General features: G+C 41.5%; 1 protein-coding gene across 1 annotated transcript; it reads right to left on the bottom strand.

Moving 5' to 3' along the window:
• Positions 1 to 10,726: 10,726 nt before the first annotated feature.
• LOC145390321 (uncharacterized) lies at positions 10,727 to 11,449 on the bottom strand (the record flags this gene model as incomplete). Its single annotated transcript, XM_080265287.1, has 1 exon — positions 10,727 to 11,449. A coding segment is annotated over one exon (723 nt), but the record flags the coding sequence as incomplete, so codon positions are not given.
• Positions 11,450 to 25,512: the final 14,063 nt, after the last annotated feature.

The raw sequence follows: 25,512 nt of genomic DNA, 5'->3' as shown, positions 1-25,512 counted from the left end.
AGTTAAGAGTAGGTAAGAGATGGGTGAGAGCTAGGAAAGTTAGGTGTGGCAGGGAGGTTTTGAAAGTGAGTGAGTTGGATAAAAGAGAGAAAATGATAGAGTATCAGGAGAAATTGAAAGATGAGTGGAACGCATTGAAAGATCAGGAAAATGGCAGTGTGGAGGAGGAATGGCAGTTGTTTAAGAGTGCTGTGGCAGGGCATACGGAAGAGGTGTGTGGTGTGAGACGAATGGGTGATGGTGTAAGAAAAGGAAGTGAATGGTGGTGCGAGGAAGTAAGTATGGCTGTGGTTGAGAAGAGACGTGCATATGAAGTGTGGCTGTGGTTGAGAAGAGACGTGCATATGAAGTGTGGCTGTAGAGGAAGGATGAGGTGTCATATGAGAGGTATAAGGAAAAGAGGAATAGGGCAAGAAGGGCTGTGCATGTTGCTAAAGTGGCAGCAGATGAGAGGTGGGGTAGGCGGTTGACTGAGAATTTTCAACAGAATAAGAAAATGTTTTGGAAGGAGGTGAAAAGGGTGCAAAAGGGTGAGTCTGGGAAGGAAGAATGAGTAAAAGCAGAGGATGGAAGGATGTTAATTGAGATGGATGCAGTTAGGAAGAGATGGGCAGAGTATTTTGAAAGATTGTTAAATGTAGAGGAAGAAAGGGAGGTTAAGATTGTGGCGGATGGAAGGGTGCAAGAAATAAATGTGTTGGGAGAGTTGAATGATTCTGTGATCACGAAGGAGGAAGTGGAGGAGGCAGTAAAGGAGGAGAAAACAGGGAAAGCTGCAGGTATGGATGGGTGTGCTGTGGAATGCCTGAAAGGTGGTGGAGTGACTATTGCTGACTGGTTAGTAAGATTGTTGAATGTGTGCTTTGTGAAAGGTACGGTGCCAATTGACTGGGTAAGTGCTTGCGTTGTCCCATTGTATAAAGGCAAGGGTGATAAGTATAAATGTACTAGCTGTAGGGGTATAAGTCTGTTGAGTGTTGTAGGTAAGGTGTATGGTAGAGTGTTAATTAACCCGCGCCGTCCCGGCGACGTGAATTAACGTCCGCACATGATGTGCACTCATGTCCCGGCGACATGAATTAATGCGGCAACATTGCAAGTTGCATAATTTTCACATTTTCCAAAAAACGCACCTGATTTCTGTTTCGCCCGCCTACGCAAGCCTCACCTACTTGCTGCCAGGCGGATAATCCCCTAGACCCAGATTAACCTCACCAGACCCTTTGATCCTCCACTTACCTCTCAGCAGTCACCCAGGTCAGATATGGCGCATTGTGGGCTGTCAGAGGAGGAGATACAAGTCGCCCTGGATACCTTTACAGGGGGTAGTGATTCCCCAATGGACGACGACACCCTCGATGTCGATTATGTGCAGCTTGAGGAGGTAACCAACAGCAATGATGAGGAGGTCCCTTCCCCAAGGAAAGTCAAATATATTACATATAGGAGGACAGGAGATGGCCAGCCTGCACCACGTGCTGCATCTAGGCAGCAACACCTACCATCAGATGATGACGAGGACGAGGATGAGGACGAGGAAGCAGTACATGGTGGCGTATTTTCCTGGCTGGGGAAGGAAAAGATATCACCACGTGGGACTGGGACAGACGGCACATCGCGACTGTTCCACAGGTATGTTCCTTCTATGTGTTCTGTGGCAGGAAGTAGTGGTGTGGGGATGGTTAGGGCAGCAGAAAGTGAAAGTGTTGGGGCGGGAGAGCTCAGACAGATTCGTGAAAGCGAAAGTGGTGTGGGGGAGGCAACACGTCAACGTGGTGTTCATGTTAGGCGTAGTGTGAGTTAGCAGAAGATGAAAGCACTTGTCTAACATGTAAATGGGTAATATGTTATATTCGAAGTATTATAAAAGGTGAATAATTAGATTTTGAGTTGAAAAAATAATGACGGTACCTGAAGTCACGTGGTAGCGCTATTGCTATGCTCATTATTTTCGTAAAGCATGTACATCTATAAAAGCAATTGTATAGTTACTGTAAAGTTAGTATGTAAGTTGAATAATAGTGTAAGTTGAAAGTCATACAACACACATTTAGTTGGTAAATAAGCGCTAGGAAGAATTCTGTTCACGGTGTAAGAGGAGTGGGAAATTCCCCAAGGGCTCTAAATTTAGCCGCCAATTATGGGATAAGCTGTCTCCCAGTGTACCACCATCCCACCTCACTCTCTCTCTCTCTCTCTCTCTCTCTTTGTCTGTCTGTCTGTCTGTCTGTCTGTCTGTCTGTCTCTATATATATGTTAGGATAAGGCTTACTGTAAATCGTGTACTACTGTGAAAGCAAATGTCTGACATGGAAAAGGCCAGAATGTAATGTGAGAAGTACTGTAAAGGGGGAGAAAATAAATTCAGAGGTGAAAAAATAATGACATGACATGATTTACCTACGTAAATTAGCGCTACTTCTATGCTAATTCTTTTCATAAAGCATGTACTTCTGTAAAAGCAATTGTCTAACATGTAAATGGGTAATATGTTATGTTATAAGTAATTAAAAAGGTGAAAAAATAGAATCTGAGGTGAAAAAAGCATGAAAGACCAAGTTGTCACTTGGTAAATAAGCGCTATTCTTATGCTAATTCTTTTCATACAGCAAGTACATCTATAAAACTAATTGTATAACATGTAAGTGGGTTATATATTATGTTATAAGTAATATAAAAGGTGAAAAAATAGAATCTGAGTTGAAAAAACATGACAGAAAATGATCTCACTTGGTAAATAAGCGCTACTTTTATGCTAATTCTTGTCATAATGCCTCAAAATATGTACAAACAATTATGTAAAGTTGAAAAAGGTATGATGTAATTGTGGAAGTAATATGGAACATGAAAAAATACAATAGCTGATGAAATAACAATGTTTGCTACCATCGGTGACATAATTGACCGATTTTGCTAGGGTCGCACAATGGTACATACCTTATTTCTCATTTTTTTTCTGTATAAAACCCAATATACTTGTGGTATACATATTTCCAACATATGAATACATGATAATAAATGTATACTGCATCAGTTCAGAGTACCCGTGCCACCATAGGAAATGTACGGCGAAAAGACTACTCATAGAGCATGGCAGTACCTGTCAAACTTACGTGCTCCAGGTAAGCCATTTCTGGACCCAATGGACACCTTTCTTTGTGATTTTCCTTAGTTTCTGACCAAAAGCGAATGTTTGAGCAAAAAAAAAAAAAATGGTCCAAAAAAGCCGGGACTGGGGCGGACCAAAGCTCAGAAAACGTCGGGATTGGGCGGGTTAAGAGAGTTAGTAAGGACACAGAGGGAGTGATTGGTGATGAGCAGTGTGGCTTTAGGAGAGGGAGGGGATGTTTGGACCAGGTGTTTGCTGTGAGACAATTGTGTGAAAAGTATTTAGCGAAAGGCAAGGATGTGTTTTGGGCGTTCATGGATTTAGAGAAAGCGTATGATAGAGTTGATAGCGAGGCTTTGTGGACTGTTTTAAGATTGTATGGACTTGATGGTGGGTTACTAAAAGGGGTGAAAAGTTTGTATGTAAACAGCAGAGCGTGTGTAAGAGTGGGAAATACTGTGAGTGATTGGATTCCCGTGAGAGTGGGGCTGCAACATGGATGTGTGATGTCGCCTTGGTTGTTTGATATTTATATGGATGGTGTTGTAATGGAGGTGAATGCAAGAGTTTTGGGTGGAGGTCTGAGTCTAGTGAAAGTTGATGGTAAAGAGTGGAATCTGAAGCAGCTGCTGTTTGCAGATGTCACTGCACTGGTGGCAGATTCAGAGGAGAGATTGAAACAGTTGGTAGAGGAGTTTGGAAGGGTGTGTGAAAGGAGGAAATTGAAAGTAAATGAGAATAAGGGAAAAGTGATGAAGTGTACGAGGTCGGTAGATGGAAGGAGGATGAATATAGTTTTGAATGGTGAGTTACTTGAGGAGGTTGAGTGTTTTAATTATTTAGGGTCACATGTTGCTGTGGATGAAAGAATAGGTGCAGAAGTGAAGTTTAGAATGAAAGAAGTAGGAAAGGTGCTGTGAGGAATGAAAAAAGTGTTTAGATGTCATTTGCTTAGAATGGATGTAAAGAGAAGGCTTTATGAGGGTGTTGTGGTACCGACTGCGTTATATGGGGCTGAAACATGGAATATGGATGTAGTAGAGAGGAAAAGTTTGAATGTAATGGAGATGAGGTGTCTGAGGAGTATGTGTGGAGTGACACGTATGGATCGAGTGCAAAATGATGAAGTGTGAAAGACAACTGGAGTTGTTCGGGAGATGGCTGATCGAGTTGAGCAGAGGGTGATGCGATGGTTTTAGCATATGGAGAGAGTGGATAATGAGTGATTAGTGAAAAAGATAACTAGATCTGATGTGAGAGGTGTAAGGCTGAGAGGAAGACCACGAATGGGATGGATGGACAGTGTGAAGAGAGCGTTGGATGCAAGAGGGATGTCTGTTGAGCAAGGAAGAGTGGCTGTGCGTGACAGAAATAAATGGAAAGAAACTGTGAATGAATAAATGATGACGCAGCCCTGAGGGGATATTCTCCTGCATTTGGTCTGATCAGCTGATCAGGTCAAGTGTGGGTAAGGGGATGGGTCTATTATGATGTGGCAGGGGTAAACCAGCTCTGCTGTCAGGCCCTGCTGCGGATGTCACTGATTACACTGCGCAGTTGACCCTCGTGTGGTGTGGTGCGGTGAGTATCTGTCCCTTATCCCCTTTGGGCCTAAGATGCAAATGAATGTGTTTGAGTCGATGAGTAAATTGGGAGTGTGTTGTCCTGTCCCTGCTACCTCCCTTTCCTTTGGGGGAAGCAGCCTAGGTATATAGATAGATAGATAGATTTTGAAAGCAAGAAGCATGTAAAGGGACTAGTGAAGAGGAAACAGAAGGAGGTAAATGATGATCTAGGAAGAAAAATGAAATCAAATTACTCTGAAAATAGGAAGTTATTGTGGAAAGAGGTGCAGAAATGTCGAAATGACAGTGGAAAGAGATGTGAAAGTGTGAAGGATGTAAGTGGCAGATTATTAACTCATGGAGATGAAGTAAGGACCAGATGGATAAAATATTTTGAAAGTCTGGTGAATGGGAATGGAGAGCGCAAAGCGACTGTTAACATGATTGGGTTTGGGGGTGTACAAAGAAAGACTGCAATTCCAGGAAACGTGACACTCGCACAGGTGAATAAAACTGTAAAGCAAGTGAAAAATGAGAATGCAGCTGGGGATGATGAGATGAATGAAGAGATGATTAAGTGTGGTGGAGAAAGCGGAATGAAGTGCGTATTAGAGATATGTTAGAAGGAATGGATGAGTGAAACTGTGCTAGTAGAGTGGAAAATGGGAGTGATTGTACCCTTCTACAAAAATAAAGGTGAACGAAGTGAGTGCAAGAATTATCGTAACTTAAGTTTACTGAGTGTGGTAGGGAAGGTTTATGGAGGAATTATTATAGAGAAAGTTAGAGAGAGATCAAAAGTCCTGGGGAGTGATGAACAGGGTGGTTTTAGGAGCGGCAGAGAATGCGTGGATCAAATATATGCAGTAAGACAGATAGTGAAGAAGCCGTGTGAGAAGAACCATAAGGTGTTTATAGCATTTACGGACCTTGAAAAGGCATACGACAGAGTGGAAGAGAAGCATTGCAAAAGTTTTTTTGAATGTTTGGTGTAGATGATAAGCTGCTCAGTGCCGTCAAGAGTTTTTATGATGGTAGTGAGGAATGCGTTAGGGTAAAAGGGCATCTAAGTGGTTGGTTCACGATAAATGTGGGCTAGCGTTAAGGTTGTGTGATGCCCCCTCGGTTATTCAATATATATACTGTATATGGCTGGGGTGATGAGAGAAGTAAAAACACGAGTAATGGAGGAAGGGATGGCGTAGGTAATGAATGGTGATGGATGGAATATATCAAAGTTGTTGTATGCTGATGATGCAGTGCTACTTGCAAATACCGGACAAGAGCTTGGTAGACTAGTGCAGCGTTTTGCTGATGTCTGTGAGCGTCGTGCCTTGAGAACTGATTTAGAAAAGTGTATAGTGATGTTTATTGAGGGAAAAGGTGATTCCCGGTGTGATGTTACAGTGAATGGAGAGAGACGGGGATTGGTAAGAAAGTTCAAATACCTAGGTACAGGGATAGCAAAGAGACCAAAATGTGCAAAAGAAGTGGAAAGTAGAGTGACTCAAGGAAGGAAAGTAGCTACTGCTATGAAGGCCTTGATAAATGACAGAGGCTTGACGCTTGCACGAAGGAGTGTTAGTGCCAGCTTTAACATACGGATGTGGGACTGTGGTCTGACATGAAAATGAAATGTCTAAACTAAGCGCAGTGAAGATGGGACTGCTGAGGAATGTATGTGGAGTACAGAGAATGGATAGGATACGGAATAATGTGATTTGTGAAAGATGCGGAGTAAGGAAGTCTGTGGACACCAGAATCGAAGAGAGTGTACTGAGATGGTTTGGTCAAGTGGAGAGAATGGATGACAGTGGAGTGGTGAGAAAGGTATATCTAAGCGAATTTGAAGGAGGGAGGAGGCGAGTAGACCAAGAAGAAGGTGGAGGGATATGGTGGATGAGTGTGTGAGGAAAAGAGGTATGGAAGTTGGTGAGGCTAAGGAACTGACAAGAGACCGAGCTGAGTGGATGAATTTTGTGTGGAGATGCGCATAACCAGCGATTTTGCACCTCTTTTTAACGTGACAGGGTTCAGATTGACGCTGTCAGGTAGATACATAGTATGTGAAGCTACCGAGTGTGATGAAATATTTTTAGCCTAACTGATTGAGCCAGGATTCCGTAGGCTTGAATGATGAGTGAATTGAAGCGTGGCCCATTGGACTGGGCAAACTTAAGCGATCTGGACGTTGCTACTCCCCACCCTGCCCTAGGATGGGAAAGGAGGTCCGAATGATAATGATTTTTATTATGATGATTATCACCATTATTATTATCTCGCAACTTTTTGTCTTCGCCTTTCATCACACGTATTTAGAATGTGAGAATGCACAACACCATGACCCTATTATACTGACCCAGTTTCACTGACCTTTATCCTATTTTTCAGTGTCACAGGTCCAAAAATGTAAAAAAAAAAATAATGAATTTTCAACCTCAAAAACCAAAACATAAATGAGGCACTTCTTGACCCAGCAAATTTTGTTTTGTCCCGGACCAGGTCTGTATAATTTTGATGGCAGTTTGACCAACGGTTTTGGAGTTATTACAAAAAATGAAAGTTCAGCAATTTTCTCATAGATGGAGCTCAGTCACTGTCTCTGACAGTTTAATTTTCTAGTTATTATTATTATTATTATTATTATTATTATTATTATTATCATTATTAATATTATTATTATTCTGTCACTTTTTTTCTTCGATTTTCATGATACCTATTGAGGATGTACTGTACAGCACCATAACCCTTTTACACTGACCCAGTTTCAGTGAGCATGACCTACTTTTCAAGGTCACAAGTCCAAAAATGTACAAAAATCACGAATCAGATTACTTTACCCCCAAACTATTATAGGTGCATGAACACAGAAGGAAATCCATGATCAAATTTTATTCCAAATATTTGTTTAGAAAAATAATGAAAGTCATTCATGCATGACACTGTGATATTTCGAACACCCTACTTTAAACAAAATTTTCAACTACTCTTTCATACATGAAAAACTAAATAACAAATAAGGCACTTCTTGGTCCTAGAAGTTTTTCTGTATATTTTTGGTGGCAGTTTGACCAACGGTTTTGAGTCATGACAAAAATAGAAATTCAGCAATATTCCCATAACTGACTATCAGTATCTGTCTGACAGTTACTGTCTTATAGTTATTGTTATTTTCATCATCATCATCATCATCATTGTTATTATTATTATTATTATTATTATTATTATTATTATTATATGGAGAGGATGGAGGGTGAGAGACTGACTAGGGGAGTGTATGTGAGTGAGGCGAAGGGGGGGAGAGGGAGGGGGAGGCCGAGGATGAGATGGAGGGATGGAGTGAAGAGGTATATGAGGGAGGGGGGGGTGAGTTGGGAGCAGGGCAGTGAAATGGCTGGGGACAGGGCGACGTGGAGGCGATTTGTTTGTGGCCACCTCGTACGGGATTGAGGCGTCTGGCAATAGATAGATAGATAGATAGATAGATTATTTCGTCACTTTTCGTCCTCGATTTTCTTCATACTTATTGAGCACGATGACCCTATTACAATGACCCAGTTTCAGTGACACTGACCTGCTTTTCAAGGTCACAAATCCAAAAATATCGAAAAATCATGAATTTTCAAGCTCAATTTACTCAACATCTATTACAGATACAAGAACATGGAAGGAAATCCAATGATAGAATCCCCATCAGTTTTATGGAAAAAATGTGAAGGTCATTCATGTGTGATATTGCGATATATATATTTTGGAAACCCCACTTTTCAATTATTCTTACACACACACACACACACACATACATACACACACACACACACACACACACACACACACACACACACACACACACACACACACACACAAAAGGCGCTTCTTCGCTGTCGAAGTTTTGTCTGGTACTGGACCAGGTCTGTATACTTTTTAGTGGCAGTTTGACCGATGGTTTTTGAATTATTACAAAAAACGAGTTTCACTGATTTTCACCTACTTTTCAAGGTCGCAGGTAAAAAAATCATTAATTTTCAACTCCAGTTTACTCCAAAACTACTATAGACAAATGAACACTACCCCGTCCCTAGTCCTTTGCATACCCAAAAAAGTTACACAATGTATGCAAACATGAACCCTAATCCTATTGAAACATCTAACTATACACAAAAAATCTTTCAACTTATCAGGTCTTCTCCTATGCCGCTTCTGACGACACCCCTGCTCCTCCACACAGTCCACTCCTCTTTTAATGTCTTGATTCTCTTCCTGATACACTTTTTCGGTTGGGAAACTGTCACAATCCTCTTGTACTTCAGCTCCTTGGTCCTCCTCAAAATCCTTGGCTGTGGGAGAGCACGATTCCACAGAGACGTCCCACCTGTACTGTTCTGGCCCATGATACTGCCACAGACGATTCACGTGTACCACCTTATGGCGAGATTTCCTGCCTCCCCGAATCCGGGACGTTTTGTCTGATAGGCGGTCCAACAAAGTGTAAGGCCCATCCCTTGAGCTCTGCAGCTTCGGTGAGTAGTTATATCCTGCCCATTACTGCACATGTGCTGTAATGTGAAGGATTGAAATCGGGCCATCACTCCTCCCCCACTCCACCACCACCACCCATACGTACTACCGGGCATGCCTTCAGGGAAACCCCACTTCAACCCCCTGTCCAGGTCTATCCACGCTTAGTCCTGGACACTTTCTAATGTGCATCCCCCTCCCCGCGATTGCGTACTACTGGGCATGCCATCAGGAAAACCCCACTTCATCCCCCTGTCCAGGTCTACGCACGTATTGTCATGGACACTTTGTAATAGGCATCCCTCCCCCATTATTAGGTCACATACCTCCTGTCCAAACCTACACAGAATGAAGGTGTTTTAATCATGAGTGCCCATCTCACAGGTCCACCTTCTGTGGTGGGTGGTGGGTAAATGACCGAGGGAAAGCTCCCAGTGAGTGGCCTTGACAAACTTTCATAGGCCAGTAACCTTCTCTCTCTCTCTCTCTCTCTCTCTCACTGTTTTTCTCCTTATTTTTTTTCTTATTTCTTCCTATTACCACAGTCAGAATCACTGTACGGCTAAAATTAACGACCAGTAATATCACCATGAATGGAAAAAATAATTAAACAAACTAACTGGCTAAGAACAAGAACAGTAATCTCCCGATTCCCCTAGTTCAACCCTGCCCAGGTCTACACCGCGTAGACTGGACAGGGTTGAACTAGGTCTCTCTCCCTCTCAGTCTCTCTCCCTTCATTCTGTTTTCTGTCTAATTTCTTATTCTCCAAACTATTACCACTCTTATTACCTGATTTAAGAAACGTCTTTTCATATAAAGGACAAATAAAAAACACAAGTGAAATATTAATCATTAATGTTTTTTTATTTCCTATACTCTCATTCAGCTACACTGGGATCTGTATTTCTCTCACCTCCCCCCCCCCTCACTAATGATTTTAGGTTATGAGATTTTAACCATTTGTCACTTAGGCTGTCACCTGGCAAAAATAAATAAATCATTTGGAGCACTTTTGTCAGGGCCGCATTAAGGTGTGTGGAGTCCCCTGTGCACAAGGCTATGTGGGGGCCCCGAAAGTGGTAAGGCAAATGCGAGGCCCGAAGGGCCGAAGCCATCTAGGCAGGGGGTCTGGGGGCCGCTTTAGGCCCCCAGAAGCCAACGGTTCTAAGATGCTCCGAGATGCATTATGAGCATTTTAGGGATACTTCTGGACAGGTTTTGGTGTGTGTCACTCAAGAACAAAATGGAGAAAAAGTATGGTATTCTTACTTCCCAGTGCTTTATCCCTATTACAGCATGCACGCTAGCTAAAGTCTTTAAAAGTAATATCATTTTAAGAAAAACAAACAATTTTCTTGTGTTTAATCAGTGAACAACATAAAATCTTTAATATCTATTTGAACAACACACAATGGAGTAGAGAAACACATCATCTGATAACCAGGATATGAAGCAATTACTGTATAACGGATAATGTTAAAGTAATTACATCACCTGAATCTTAACTAACACTTACTGAACTGAAGCTCACTCAAGACAGTCCTTGGACTTTGCGAGCTTTCTTGTTTGCAAAGTCATGTATGACATCATCAAAACTTATCTGTCGCAAAATGTCATGCTCACTGCTCATCAGTGTGAGGTGGTTGAGGCGTTCTTGTGCCATTGATGTGCGTAGCCTGTTCTTGATTAGCTTTAGCTTGCTAAAGGATCGCTCTCCAGAGCAATTGCTCACCATAAGAACAAGGTAGAGTCTAAGAACAGTCTCTACATTAGGAAAAGTGTCCTGGACCCCTTTCTCTATAATCAACTTGTACAAGAAGTGTTCATGAGATATTTGGTCTGCCTTGTCGTTTACAAATATCCTGGCAAATTCACTGAATTGGACAAGCTCTATGCCAAGGGTCATGTCCAGGTCTTCACTGTATGTGTTCACAAGCTTTGCAGCAGCTTGTTCAATCTCAACAGCTGTCATGGCATCTAGACTGCGCAGGAAACTGAACAGGGAGCATATTCTCGTATATGCGGCCAATCGTTGTTTCATGGAAACCACAAATTGGTCAATGACAGGCAGGAAATTTTCAACTCGGAATTTCTGTGCAGGAGATAGTTGTGCCTCTTTTCCTCGACCATAATCTAGTGGATTCAGTCGTACACTTGGTGGGCGATTGCGTGTCTGCCTGTAAGTTGTTGTCCCTGATTTCTCTGCTCCTTTGGCTTCATATTCACTAAACAAATCACGCTTGTCTTCAATGAACTTGCGGAGATATTATCAGATGTATTCATTTACTGAACAAAAGTTACTTTTTGCTTTCAACTGAAAAGTGTCTTAATAGGATACAATGAATGCATATTATAACAGTAAGTTTGAATAATGGTACGTCGTATACAACAACACATTTTTAGTGGCTCTTTTGTCGTTTTTCTCATTAATGAGGATGTTCAAACGAGGTTCTTTTTATGAAAGTGCCAGGCGCATGTCGTCCAAAAACAAAAGAAAAAAATAGTTTCTTACAGTATGTTCATCTGTGATAAGAACACAACGTTGCAGTTATACGAACTACGTCAATACGATACCCAAGAACTGATGTGGACAACACTAACCTGCTGCAATGAAAGCCAGAACACAAGTGATTGTGTGAACTTCTGAAGCCAAGGATCAGAGCCAGGTCCAGTACAGAAAATGAACGAGAACCGTACGAGATATCAATAATGAAACCATAGAAAACGTAAGAAAATTGGTTATAGCACTAACTTTTAAAAAGTACTTCAGACAATTATAGAAAGAGAAAAATTAGGGAAATCTATGTTTTACTTTCTCATGGCAAGTATACAGTACCAATGCACTGGCTAGCGATACATGCGATAAAGAACAAAAAATCATTCACGGACACACAAAACAAACAAAACAAAACAAACCTAACCTAACCTTGAACAAAAGCCTTAATGTAAGCTTGTTCAAGGTTAAGTTAGGTTAGGTTTGTTTTGTTTTGATTTGATTTGTTTTGTTTTGTTTTGATTTTTGTTTTGATTATTTTTTTTTTTTTATTAATGATGGAGTTTTACTCTCTCCAAACATATAAACTTTTTTTTTGGTGGGGGCCCCCTTGATGTGGGGGCCCCTGTGCACGTGCACCTTGTGCACAGTCCTGGATGCGGGCCTGACTTTTGTGATAGTTGTGAATGATAAATTTCAGTAAAAAAACTCTCTCCTCCATCTCTTTCTCTTCTTTTTCCTATTCCCTGCTTTCTACAGTCAAATCACCCTTCAGCTAGAATTTAGTAGCTTTATTATCATTATTATAATTTATTACTATTCATCACTACTGGAAAAATAATTAGTCTCTCTCTCTCTCTCTCTCTCTCTCTCTCTCTCTCTCTCTCTCTCTCTCTCTCACTCTTTCATTGATTTTCTTCCTATTACTATAGTCAAAATCAATATTACAGCTGAATTAACGACCACTAATACTTACCATGATTGGAAAAAAAAATAATTAAACAAATTAAATGGCTAAGAACAGTAATCTCCCTTTGTGAGAGTGTGTGCATCTGTAAAAATCTGACCACAGCTCGAAAGGACCTATGTAGCTCACAGCTGGCAACTGAGGCTCTCAGGATTTATAAAGCCATAGATAAACTCTGTGTGGCTCCCTTTCATGATGGTACGTCAAGAGACCCGCTGCGAGATGTGTGGCAACAAGATTAACAGCAAAACCGCCCACAACTGTGTGAAATGCTCAGAGCGTGAACGATTTATCAACATATTCTATCAGCATTATCACAGACAGTCCTTTTAACAAGATGAGTAATCATAAACACTGAAGAGTACCTTTTCTTGTTAAACTGTTTCACAGTATCGTTGTATGTGACCTTCATGTATTTGGAGAAAGCATATGTCAGGGTGGATAGACAAGGCTTGTGGGGAATATTAGGCAATACATGGAGTAGATGGGAAGTTGCTGTAGGTCGTGAAGAGTAGGTATGAGTGTGTTAAGGCTGCAGTGCATGTGGATGGTGAACTGAGAGAAATTTTTTCTATTTGAAAGTTGGACTGGAACAAGGATGTGTCATGTCTCCATGATTGTTCAGTCCTTATATGGATGGGGTAATAAAGAGATATAAGGTAGGGCAGTGGATGTTGGAGCAGCCCTAGTGAGCGAGGGCAGTGTTTGGAAACTCCCTGTACTGTTGTTTGAAGTTGATACTGTGTTATTAATTGAAGACAAAAGGAGCTGCCAGACTTGCTGGATGAGTTTGGGAGAGTGGAAAAGGAATGGGAGGGGAGATCAAGGATGAAATGGGGGATGGAGTGAAGAGGTATATATATGAGGGGGGGTAGGGGGGAGCTGGGCTCAGGGTGACATGGAGGCGATTTGTTTGTGCCCACCCCTTATGGGAGTAAGGCATCTTGCAATAGATAGATGGATATAAATTATCAGGAACAAAACTTAAAGCAAAAAAAAAAAACACCACTGTTCACAGGCGGAGTAGGGGGGACTTTAAAGCAGTTAAGACGACCCCCATCTCCCTGGAAAGACAACAACTGATGATGATGATGATGATGATGATGATGGTGCCACTGCCTCTACAAGTAGGGGCGACGAACATACGCCTTCATCATCTATATCATCAAGCTTAAGGTCATATTTAAATGGCCTTTTAAAGGAGGTCAGATTTACCCCTCCAGGAGAGTACTCTCAAGACCCTCTAGTGTTCTTAACAGATTTGGCTACATTTTTCAGTCGCCACAATCAAAATGTAATGAGGCAGATGCAAGCACCATCTGTTGGTATATATTTAGTGCTGGCAGTTGTTTTAAGAAGGAAACCTGTTTTAAAGGGGAAGATACAACCAGAACTCACTATATTCACACTCACGAGTTTTCGTTACTCTCAACTTTATAGGACAAACACTGGAGGAGCTGAATCAGTACATATTAAATCATATAGAAATTGTACTGTCGAACACAGAGGAGAGTAGGTTTATTTTAGACTACATCAAATATTTAGAAATAAATATAATAAAAAATTTTGTTCCTCAGTCTACAGGTACATATGTAGAATTCCCCACTGGAGTAAGAGGAAGGAAGCAGATATTTAATCCTCGACCTATAACAGGAATAGATAAAGATGCTTGTATAATACAGTGTTTGGGTGCTCATATTTTCTATTCATAATAAATGGAAGGATATGCAGCGTTGAGTGGATTCATGGGAGAACTGTAGTACTTTAATAAAGTTTCCTCGAGGGAAATAGATTTCTTGGTACTCTCTTGATCAGTTAGAAACTCAAAATCAAATAAGTATTAATATTTATAGCTTGAATGATTAACATCCCTACGAGTTGGCTATAGCCAGAATAGGGAGCAAGAAGTATGAGGACAAAGTAAATTTACTTTTATTAGACAACAACACTGTTGTCTGATAAAAGATTTAAAGAAATTTCTTCAGGCTTTTCTACATAAACGTCAACCTATGAGTCCCTTCTTCTGTGAAGTGTGCTTTTCGGAATTTACTGGGAAGGAGAAGAAGGTTTCACATTCTCAGTACTGCTGCTCTCGACAGAAAGAAGTAATTCCTGACGCGGGTTCCACCATTAAATTTAAAAATTGGTGGAAAACAGTGTCCCCTGATTCTGTGTGCTTCTGTGATTTTGAAGTCCAACTGAAGGATGGGGGTGGTAAGGATCATATTGTCAACACACATCACGCTATAGCATATGACTCTATCATTGTGGATAGAGATGATAATTTAGTAGATTTTTATACACACTGTATGTTGGGCCCGACGCAGCCACACATGTCATTGATAAAGTAACCCTCTCTTATGAGCGGTTACAAATTCACCACAAATTTCCCATCCATATGACAGACGAGGATGAGGAAAGCTCTCAAAGGCAAATAAAGTGTCAGTTATGTGAGTCAGCATTTGTTACGGTTGCGATAAACACAGACACCATCTACATTATAGGCAATTTAACAATTATGTTGGGGATCTGTGTAAAAAATTTAATATGCAGATAACTGTTAACTCTAATAGACTAATCACCATAGCTCATAATTCGTCCTATGATTTGGGGTTAGTCATCAAGGAAATGAAACAAGACCTTCCCATTAACCTGCTTTGCAAACAGTCACTTAAGTTTTTTAAGGTTGATATTGGCAAGCTGAGATTCACCGATAGTTATGGGTTTATGAGTGGGAGTCTTGCTGATTTGGCAAATTCACTAAGGAAATACTTGGACAAATGGATGAATCCTTAAAAGAAATACTAATTTCTGGGAAGCAAGTATTTTAATTTGAATATCTTTCTGAGACTGATAAGCATGAAGATCATAGTTTACCACTCATTGATGCATTTTACAGTTCATTAAAAGGAAGCTGCATTACAGAGGAAGAGTATGATCATGCATCAAAAGTATGGGCAACAGCGGGTTGCTCTAGCTTGAAGAACTATCTCGTGCTTTACCTTAAAGTAGACTGTGGCCTACTAGCTGATATGTTCACAAACTGGCTTAGAACTTTGCAGCAACAATACCATTTATATATAGTTAATTATGTCTCCCTCCCTTCTTTCAGCTTTGATAGCTGGCTGAAATCTTGGGTAGTGTTGGAAAATTATATCGGGCTGCCCCCAAAATAAACACTCGAGTGACTAAAACAGATGTGAAGAGATTTTTAAAAGGTTCTAGAGTTTATACTTTGCATAAACTACAAAGAAAAAGATTCCCACGACGAAACATTGTAGCAGCAGGACCCCGCATTATTCTGACATGTGACCTGGCTGATTTGAGGCACTTACAGGGGGAAAATAACCATGTTCAGTATTTACTGGTATGTGTAGATGTCTTCTCACGTTACATGTTTGTCCATCCCATTCAGTGAAAAACTGGAGCTACTGTAACTAACACTCTTCAAATCATTTTAAGTAAACCAAAAGCACAGGGTTAGGACGGGCTTCCACCATCTGCCCGTGTTCACTCTTCTTATTAAGGTGGACGAATCTACACACACACGCAGGGTTACTCAAGACTTTTCACAGACAGGGGGACAAAATTTTATAACAAAACTCAGGAAACTTACTTTAAGAGGAAGAATATTACTCTGTATAGTGTTTACTCACACAGAGACACAGGCCATAAGAACTCTGAAGCACAAAATTTATCGGTATTTAACCGTATACAACACTTTAAACTACCCACCCATTCTAAGTACGCTGGTAAGCACGTACAATCTCACCCCTCATCGAGGCTGGAAGGGCAAGACGCCTAATGAAATTCACAAGCTAACAGACCCCAGAGACTGGCGAAAGCAGTTTACAATAATGTATGAAAAGCCTATCAAACGTAAAAACATTTAGTTCAGACTTGGCTGTAGGGGACTTAGTACGAATAGTAACTTCGTCCAGGAATAAGAGCTTTGCAAAAGGATTTACTAAACAGAATACGGAAGAGATATTTCGCATTACTAAAATACTCAGGAGTAAGTCAGGAATTTATGCCTATTAGCTGGAAGCCTGGGGTGGAGAAGCAATCAAGGGAATATTCTACAGAGAAGAAATAATCCCTACTTTAGCCCCAGAAACCTACCCCATTGAAATAATAAAGAGGCGGAAAAAAAAGACGGGTCTTTGCAGTATTATATTCACTGGAAATCATATCCAAATCGCTTTAACGAGTGGATAGATGCCTCAGAGATCCAGAAAACCACTGATCGCCCGCCATTGTGAATTTATTCAGTTTCTGAAAGAAACCAAACCAAAGCTGAGGAGGAAATTAATTTCCAGGTGTTGCAAACCAGAATTAGACTGCTTATCAGAGATATTTGCGAATTTCTTGAAGAAATACTTAACAAGAGATACAAAGGTAATAAGAAAGCTTCTTCCACATCAGTCTGTAATTCGAAAGATTCCTTTGAAACAAACACCTTTAAAGAGAAAAAGGCAGATCCTTACCTCTACTACTGGGGGGTCAATTCTAAGCATCATGCTATCCATTGCCACTACCATATTAGGGAGTCTTCTTAAATAATGACAGTCAGAGAATTCTGTCTAGTACCAGGTCTCAAGCGGAAACCATTCTTTATGCATCTACCATTCAAAGATCCCAGGAAACTGCTTATCCTAAATCTTCTCATGTAATTGCCCCCATTCAGCCTTCAAATACAGAACATCGTCACTCACTCGAGGACACAATCAAAATACTACTCAAAGCAGAACTCCATCACTATGCTTTTGGAATCTTATCATATTTACGACAACACCCTTTAGTACACCGGGATGATATGGGCTATCTGATGTCTCCAATTCGCAACATTAATATTATAGATGTAATTCAGTACTGGGTAACTCGAAACAACACGTTTGATTCAGGTAAAATAACTGACTTACGAACTTTGGTGAAACTTGTAGATTTACCAGAGGCTTATAGCAAGAATCCAAAGGCAAAAGAAAAAACTATACGGGGGTGGGGTCACATCTCATCATAATAAAAAATAAAGGAAAGCTTTAAGAGGTGGGTCCCATATTAAGTCTTTCATTACAGCCTGCAGAAACAGTCTGCCTTGAGATGTCGAGCAGAATGGATGTCTGTGGGAGAGGCTTGCAAATCCATGATCGATTAATGGAAATTCGTGTGACCCACGCTCTCGCTAGACATACAGTAGGGCCACGATTATCAACTCCCTTTTTGAGACATAACAGACTAGTTGGCAATCTAACAGAGGATTACTATAAACAAGATATAGATTTAGATGTTTCCACTCGAAGTCTGAATGATAAGGATATAGACACTCAACTTCAGTATTATCAACAACAATACCATCGTTATAGAGAGGTGGCTCTGCAATTTTTGTCTGTCAAGTCATTACTGGATGATCTTCGAGTCATACGACAAGATTTGTAATTTAACTACCTAGAAAAAGAAAAGGGGGAATTCCCACCCAGTTACGACCTTGAAAGAGGTGAGTGAGTGAGTTTGTTGGTTACCACTCCCCATAAAAGGAAGGCTCCAGGAGTTCACCCACCACACTTCGCTCTTTACACTCGCTCTCACTTAAGAGGGCCGGGATGGAGGCTGAGGGTACATTCCTTCAAACAGTGCACAGGGGAAATAACTGACGATCAGTATGACGTCAGAGATAATGCTATTTGTCTTATTGTTAATGCAGCGGCAGTACGAAATTACGGCCTTTGTGTGGCAATAGAGAGTTGGCCTGCAGTCCTAAAGGACCTGGGTTCAAATCCCGCTGGGGCAGGGAACAGTTTAACGATATGAATTTCATAAATATCAGACTTTACTGATCTACCAGAAGACCCGCCGACATGTCGTAAAAATACCTCCGCTAATACCAGTACACCAGTCCTGTATGAGACAGCCCTAGCATGTATTCAATATGGACGGTGGGTGTTAGCGCCGAAGTGGTGACATGTAGAGGTGTGCGGTACGTAGGAGGACTACTGGGCCTTGAAAGCAGGCTGTGAAGCCTATGCCCAGAGTCGGTCACATAAAAAAAAAAAAAAATTCTGAGAAGTACCCTTATGCTAATTTATATTCCACTCGAAAATCCCTTTATAATCTTAATAGAGCCCAAGTCAAATCACGCAATAAAGTTGGGTCTGTTAGAATTTTCAAAGGAAGTAACAGACCCTATATAATTACTTTAGTTGCCCATTGGGGTCCTGGCTCTGAACTAGAGACCAGCAAGTCTGCACAAGAGTTAACCCCTTAAGACCGCAATTGTTTCAGGCAGGGTACCTCCCACAACCGCAATTCGGTGGTGTTTTGGCGGCTTTCACCAAGGGCAAATTGACTGTGTTCTGGCTAAAGAGGAAGAATTTACACACCTGACAACGCAATCCTTACCCCCATAGACTAATGGTTACCGCACAATCGCGCGTCAAAGTTCAAAAAAAGTTTATGATACCCCTCGAAAACAATCGAAAACATGAAAATTTTGGTAATTACCTATTATTCTTATTGAAACAGGTAATTTCAAAGTGTTTTGTCACACTTACCATGAAAACAGGTGTATGTAGGTGTAGGGGGATTACTAGACTGAGGGGAGATAAAGTAGGCTGTGGGGAGTAGGCCTATAGGTAAGAGGGTAGGAAATAATCAGGTTTTCGCATGGAAAGAAAGCACTTCATTGTGTTCTGTAACATCTACCATGAAAACAGGTGTGTATGTAGGTGTGGGGAGATAACTAGTGTGGGGAGTAGGCCTACAAGGCCTTGGTGGTACCTGGGGAGAAAAATTTTGGCAACAACCAAATCCTCTTGTGGAAACCCTCCATTTCAATGGAATTTGTCATACCAGCCATAAAAACAGGTGTGTATGCAGGTGTGGAGAGATAAAACAGGTGTGGGGAGTAGCCCTACAAAGCCTTAAAGTCATTCCAAAACTAACACAGACGCATATAAATGTTTATAACCATCAAGGACATCAAAATAAAGGTGAATAATGCTATAAATGCATGCATAAGAAAGGAAAAAAAAAACAATAATTTGTTTCCGATTTCTCTTTTTACTGTCCTAACTTCTCGTTACACATTTATCACACCATTACAATTATCACATCATCATTACACTTCATCACACTTATCATTCCAGTTTCGGCAACAACCAAATTCTCTTGTGGAAACTCTCCATTTCATTGGAATTTATCACACCAGCCATAAAAACAGGTGTGTTTGTATGTGTGGGGAGATGAAACAGGTGGGGGAGTAGCCCTACAAGGCCTCATAGTCTTTCGAAAAGTAACACAGACGGACACTACTCAGAGGTGCTAATCTGGGCAGGTAGGGAGAATGAAAAAAGAAAAAAATAATAAGATGCGTCATATGTAGTACAACATACAGCATTCTCCAACTACGTACGTACAGAAACTGGTTGATACGAAGTGAGAAATGAACAGAGTTAGGTGTAAAAATCTGGGAAGAAATAGAAATAATATGTATCAGGTACGCACATCAGGTCTGACACTCGGGGGCCTGTTGCGGGTTGGAAGGGTAGTGAGGGACAAGGAGGGAGAGATGGGATGGGGTTGGGGGGGGGACGAGGCTAGCAGGGAGGGAGGAGGGACAAGAGAGGGGTGGGAAGGGACGCAGGTTGTTGTGGGAGGCGAGATGCAGTTGCGTGGAGGGGTGGAAGAGTGATGGGGGACAAGGAGGGCGCGAGGGAGTGGAGTAGAGGGTGGCATGGAGGCGGCCGAGAGGGGGGTGCCCCCCCACCGCCCGGGTTGGTCCGATACCCCCTCACACCACATCAGGGGCGAATTCTCATTGGCCTGAAACCATGTACAGTCGTGGCCATAAATAATCACCTATCCTCCTGTACCCCGTTCCTCAGACTGACTCGTTTATGCGCGGCAAGTCACACTGGAGTAAGAGGGGCTGAGAGGGAGGTGCCAGAGAGAGAAGGGATGGTGGGTGGGGGGACGAACGTTGGTGCTGGGGTGGAGCTAGGGAGGGGAGGAAGGGTAGGTGGGGGAGGGAGAATGAAATGCGAAGTTATGGCCTCATACTTTGTCTATTTTCTTTCATTCAGGGCATCATATAAAGGAGTTACTGTTCGGTAGATAAAGCTGCATTACACTTTGTATAGCAGCGTCAGATAACAAGCTTTAGATAGGTGGTGATATCAAGGACTGGCTCGTGAGAGAAATATTCTGACGTGACAGATCAAATATTAGTGCAGAGCCATCGCAACTGTGTGGACCCAGCTTGCCAATGTTTGGAAGCCAGAGAACGACAGGACACAGGCCCGCCTCCTCCAGAACACTAAGGAGGAGTGGGAGCTGTTAAGACGAAATTAGCAAATCGTCAACAACCTTGTTTCCTCCGTGTCACGAAGCCTGCATGAGGATTTTAAAGGCATGAGGCCACTGGACTACTTACTAAGGCATTCCTGGTTGCTTTGGCTTGACCAGTGTTGGTAAACATTGACATAGCTTTAGTTGGGGAGTTTGGGTAGGATTTTGTTTCATTTTCCCTCTAACAGATTATAAGAGATACCGTTATCATATCCACCCATGAGCACAGACATTAAAAATACTTCCCTTTTCTGCACAGTTATTTCAAATTGCCTTTTCATATACAGATGTCATTAATTAATTATTGAACTGACATGATGGTGACTGTATAGACAATGTATACTGTAAAGGTGATCATATCTAATGTGGACACAGCCATATCAAAGGATGCATGTATTACTTAGTTCCAAAAATTAATTACATGTAAGGGTAGAGGACGTTTCTTACACATACATTACGGAAGTAAAAGCCACCCAGATTCCATTCTGCTTCTGAAGTCAAAATACACGGATAAACACAAATATCTGGCTCCGCACTGATGTTTCATCTGCCACGTCAGTATATTCCTCATGAGCCAGTCCTTGATATCACCACCTGTTTAAAGCTTGTTATCTGACTCCGCTATACAAGGTGCAGTGCAGCTTTATTTGCCTAATAGTAACTCCTTTATATCATGCCCTGAATGTTAAAAAATAGACAAATTATGTGGCCACAACTTCTCATTTCATTCTCCCTCCCCTACCTACCCTCCATCCCCTCCCTCACTCCACCTCGGCACCATCACTCGTCCCCCCACCCACCTTCCCTTCTCCCTCTGGCCCTTCGCTCTCAGCCTCTCTTACTCCAGTGTGACTTGCCGCGCATAAAGGAGCCAGTAAGAGCCACGGGATACAGGAGGATAGGTGATTATTTATGGCCACGACTGTACCTGAGGATGTCGAGGAGCCTCTCCCGTGGCATATACTTAAAGAACACCGGGGTTGTTGAAATGTCATCTATGAGCCATTAATCATGAATATTATGCTTTTTGATGTGAGGCATCAAGAAGGTCAGTCCTAGCCAAACATACATCTTACTAACATTCGTCACTGTCCATTCTTTCATTTTTGCACTCTCTCTTATGTGTGAAGTTTCACCCCAATTGCAGCAGAATTCCTTGAATGCATTTATTTCTCTCACAATGAATTCCCTGACTGCTGTCGTGAAAAAAGCAATGAAAAAATCAACAGCAGTAAATGATGCATCAAGGGAATTCTAGCTACACACGTGCGTTTGTGTCATCAAACACAGGTACAGCTTCATTCTGAAGTTCGTACTACACCCATTGTTTAAAGCGCTAGTCTCGGCCCCTCCTTCCCCGGCGACAGGTTACAGCTTCGAACCTCCCATGAGCATCCAGAATTTGATTAGTATCGAAGCAGTGTCATTCGCTCACCAACTGTTAAATGATATGAAAATGTTATTTTGATACTCTTAGCTAACATTCGATCTTACTGCTGATTTAATTATGAAAGTAAGTTTGTATTCGCCTGCCTCAGAAAATATAATACAATAATAAATAGCAGAAAAAGCACGTAGCCTACCAGAATATGAGAAGGTCGGCTATGAATCAATGTAATTATGCGAGCTAGTGAGTTATCATATGTCTTACTCCCTAGACACAGGCAGTATTTCAGCGAACCATCTTAGCTTAGTATCTATGAACAGTTCTACAGCTTCAAGGAAAATCCAAGCAGCCAAAAATAATTTGTATGCAGTCAATATCTTCAAATATTTAAGAAACATCTGAACAGCTAAAACTCATATTCATACTCAAAACTAGATGAAGACGATTGGTGGAGTCTAAGGAATAATGGAAATCACATGTTTTAACATGAAGTAGCTTACATGATATTTCCCCTACATAACCGTCTCTCTCTCTCTCTCTCTCTCTCGGGTGTGGAAGGGGGGAGTCAGCCGAGGTATTTTGGCTATCCTCTGTTCATGGGCTTCATGTGCCCCAGTAAGTCGACGTGAATCGGCGAGACGACGAATTCGTGCTTAGAGGTCAAATTATCGCACTACATGATTATGGCTTTTCCATCAGGGCAATAGCGCATCAGCTTTGCCTCAATACAAAAACTGTAATGAAGTGGATAAAGAGATTGGAGGTGCATGGCAACCTTTAGGACCAACTTCGATCATAAGTCTTTTGTATTACAGTAGTGTTATACTAATAATGAATAATTGTGAACAATAGCTCCCCATTATATTCCAGTGCTAATAGAAACTGAAAGTAGCTTTCGGTCCCTATGGAAGATTTCGGTGAAAATAGCTACGGTATATACAGTAGCGTAGGAAGGGGGCAGAGGGTGGGAGTGGGTTTGCAACCTTCTCGAGCATGAGTTTTTGGGAGGGTGGCAAATTACATCCTGAGTATATAATAAACGTTCCCATTTTATTTTTTGACGTGGTGTGGGTGACTAATGGAAAGAATCTGCAACGGGTGTAAAAATAGTTAAAATTATTTTGCATTATTTCCATGGCCAGGTATCCCCTACATTACATCCACATTACTAGTGGCTGCCAGAGCCAGTGGGCGGCGTCACGCACAGTGGCCGATGTTCACTTCGCTTCCTTTGTTGCTTTTTTCAGGTCCATACACCTCACACCTGAATAGTCATTATGCCTAGTAAATTCATGACTTACATGCAATACATAATGGTCCGTGATACTTTCCCCGCCAATGTTTGCTGGATTTTTTCTTGGTGTTTCACAAAATATCAGATATCGGTTCAGTGATGCATTGTCCACACTGGGTGTAAGGGTGGGGATATGGAGGTGTGGGTGTGGGTGTGTGGATGTGCGTGAGGGAGTATGGGAGTGTGTGTGTGTGTGTGTGTGTGTGTGTGTGTGTGTGTGTGTGTGTGTATAATCTCTTGAAACTCTCTGTATGGCACAAGGGCGAAAATTATAGATTAAGGGCATTGGAAATGGGACTTCTCTTGGAATGTGTGTGGAGTGCGTAAAGTGGGTTGAATAAGGAATATTATGAATTGAGAAATTGTTGGTGTGAGGAAGCTTGTTGATAACATACAAGTATATAGTTGGCATTGTCATTAAGAGAGAATTGATCTTGATAAGGTGGTGAAAAAGTAAATTCGAGTTTGAAAGCGGGCGGAGGTTAGGATGTTGTAATTGTTGTTATTGCAACTCCAGATTTATCTTGTTGCGATCCCAGTGGAAATCGGAAGCTACTACCTGTCGCATGCATAAGTCTTTAGTTGAGGTTATACTGAAAGACCGTGTTGCAATAGTAATGTGCATGTGGTGAATGAATGTGCTGTGGCGAGGAGGGCTGCCTTGCAGTGTGGGCAAAGCAACTTGTTTGTGACTTGTATTTTGTGTCGGTATCGTACCAGGGAACGGTGGTGACCACATCTCAGTCTGACTACACTCATTATTTTTTTTACTGAGGCGAAGACGCACTTGACAGGTTGGTGATGACTGGCTGAATGCGACATGTAAGAATAACATTGTTAGATTTCAAATAATTACCAAGTAACGTGTCATTACCTGGTAATTATTTGAAATATAAGGATGAAATTCACACATGTTGCATTCAGCCAGTCATCACCAACCTGTCAAGTGCATTTTCGCCTCAATTAAAAAAAATACTGAGTATATGTGTTCTCGCGCCCCTCTGGGTAGGGAACTTTCTGAGGCGTGAATGCCTAGTGGTGGTTCACGAAGGACGTTGTTTGGCTGAAGGGATTAAAGGGCTATGGTGCCTAACAGCTAGGTGTTTATGCACTGTATGTGTCTGTGATTTACAGTGTTGGGCGATCTATGATCTGTATTGTTCGATGGAGAGGGGCTAAGTTGTCAAGATGCTCTATGTTGTGTTGGACAATTGTTCGTTTGTTTATTTTTTGATGGAGGTGATGCAGCATGAAATTGCAAGGGCGGGATGGGCATTGAGCTGACGTAATTCACTGTGTGTCTCTGGTATTCATATGATCTTTTACAATATTTTTGCTTCTTGATGAAAGTGATCTATACTTACGATTTTGATGCATAGCGTACTTATTCTTTAAGGCTTTGTTTTGTGATGATGAAGCTTATCCATGTCAGATTCATGTCAGACCAAAGTATGCATATTGCACACACTTTCCAGGTTTAATACATAGTGCGCTGATTTATAATCTTTCTTCTCAACTTTGCTGACTCCCTTTGGCCTCTCTCTCTCTCTCTCTCTCTCTCTCTCTCTCTCTCTCTCTCTCTCTCCACACACACACGCACACACACACACACACACACACACACACACACACACACACACCACTGTTCCTCTGAATTCTCTGCTTGCATCTCTCCCCCATTATGACGGAAAAGAGGGACCAGCCTTGCCACACCCTCTCACCCAATGTGTAATGCAACAGTTAACTGGTAATCTGCCTTGTTTACGACTGGTTATTTGTTGAAATGTCTTAGCATGTCTTTTTTCAATGCAGTGCCACATTATTTCAAACAC

Source organism: Coenobita brevimanus, unplaced genomic scaffold, assembly GCF_032717465.1.
Source record: "Coenobita brevimanus isolate Jiangsu-jjx unplaced genomic scaffold, ASM3271746v2 jjx.HiC_scaffold_787, whole genome shotgun sequence".
NCBI classification, from domain to species: Eukaryota; Metazoa; Arthropoda; class Malacostraca; order Decapoda; family Coenobitidae; genus Coenobita; species Coenobita brevimanus.
This window is presented reverse-complemented; position numbering and strand designations above follow the sequence as displayed.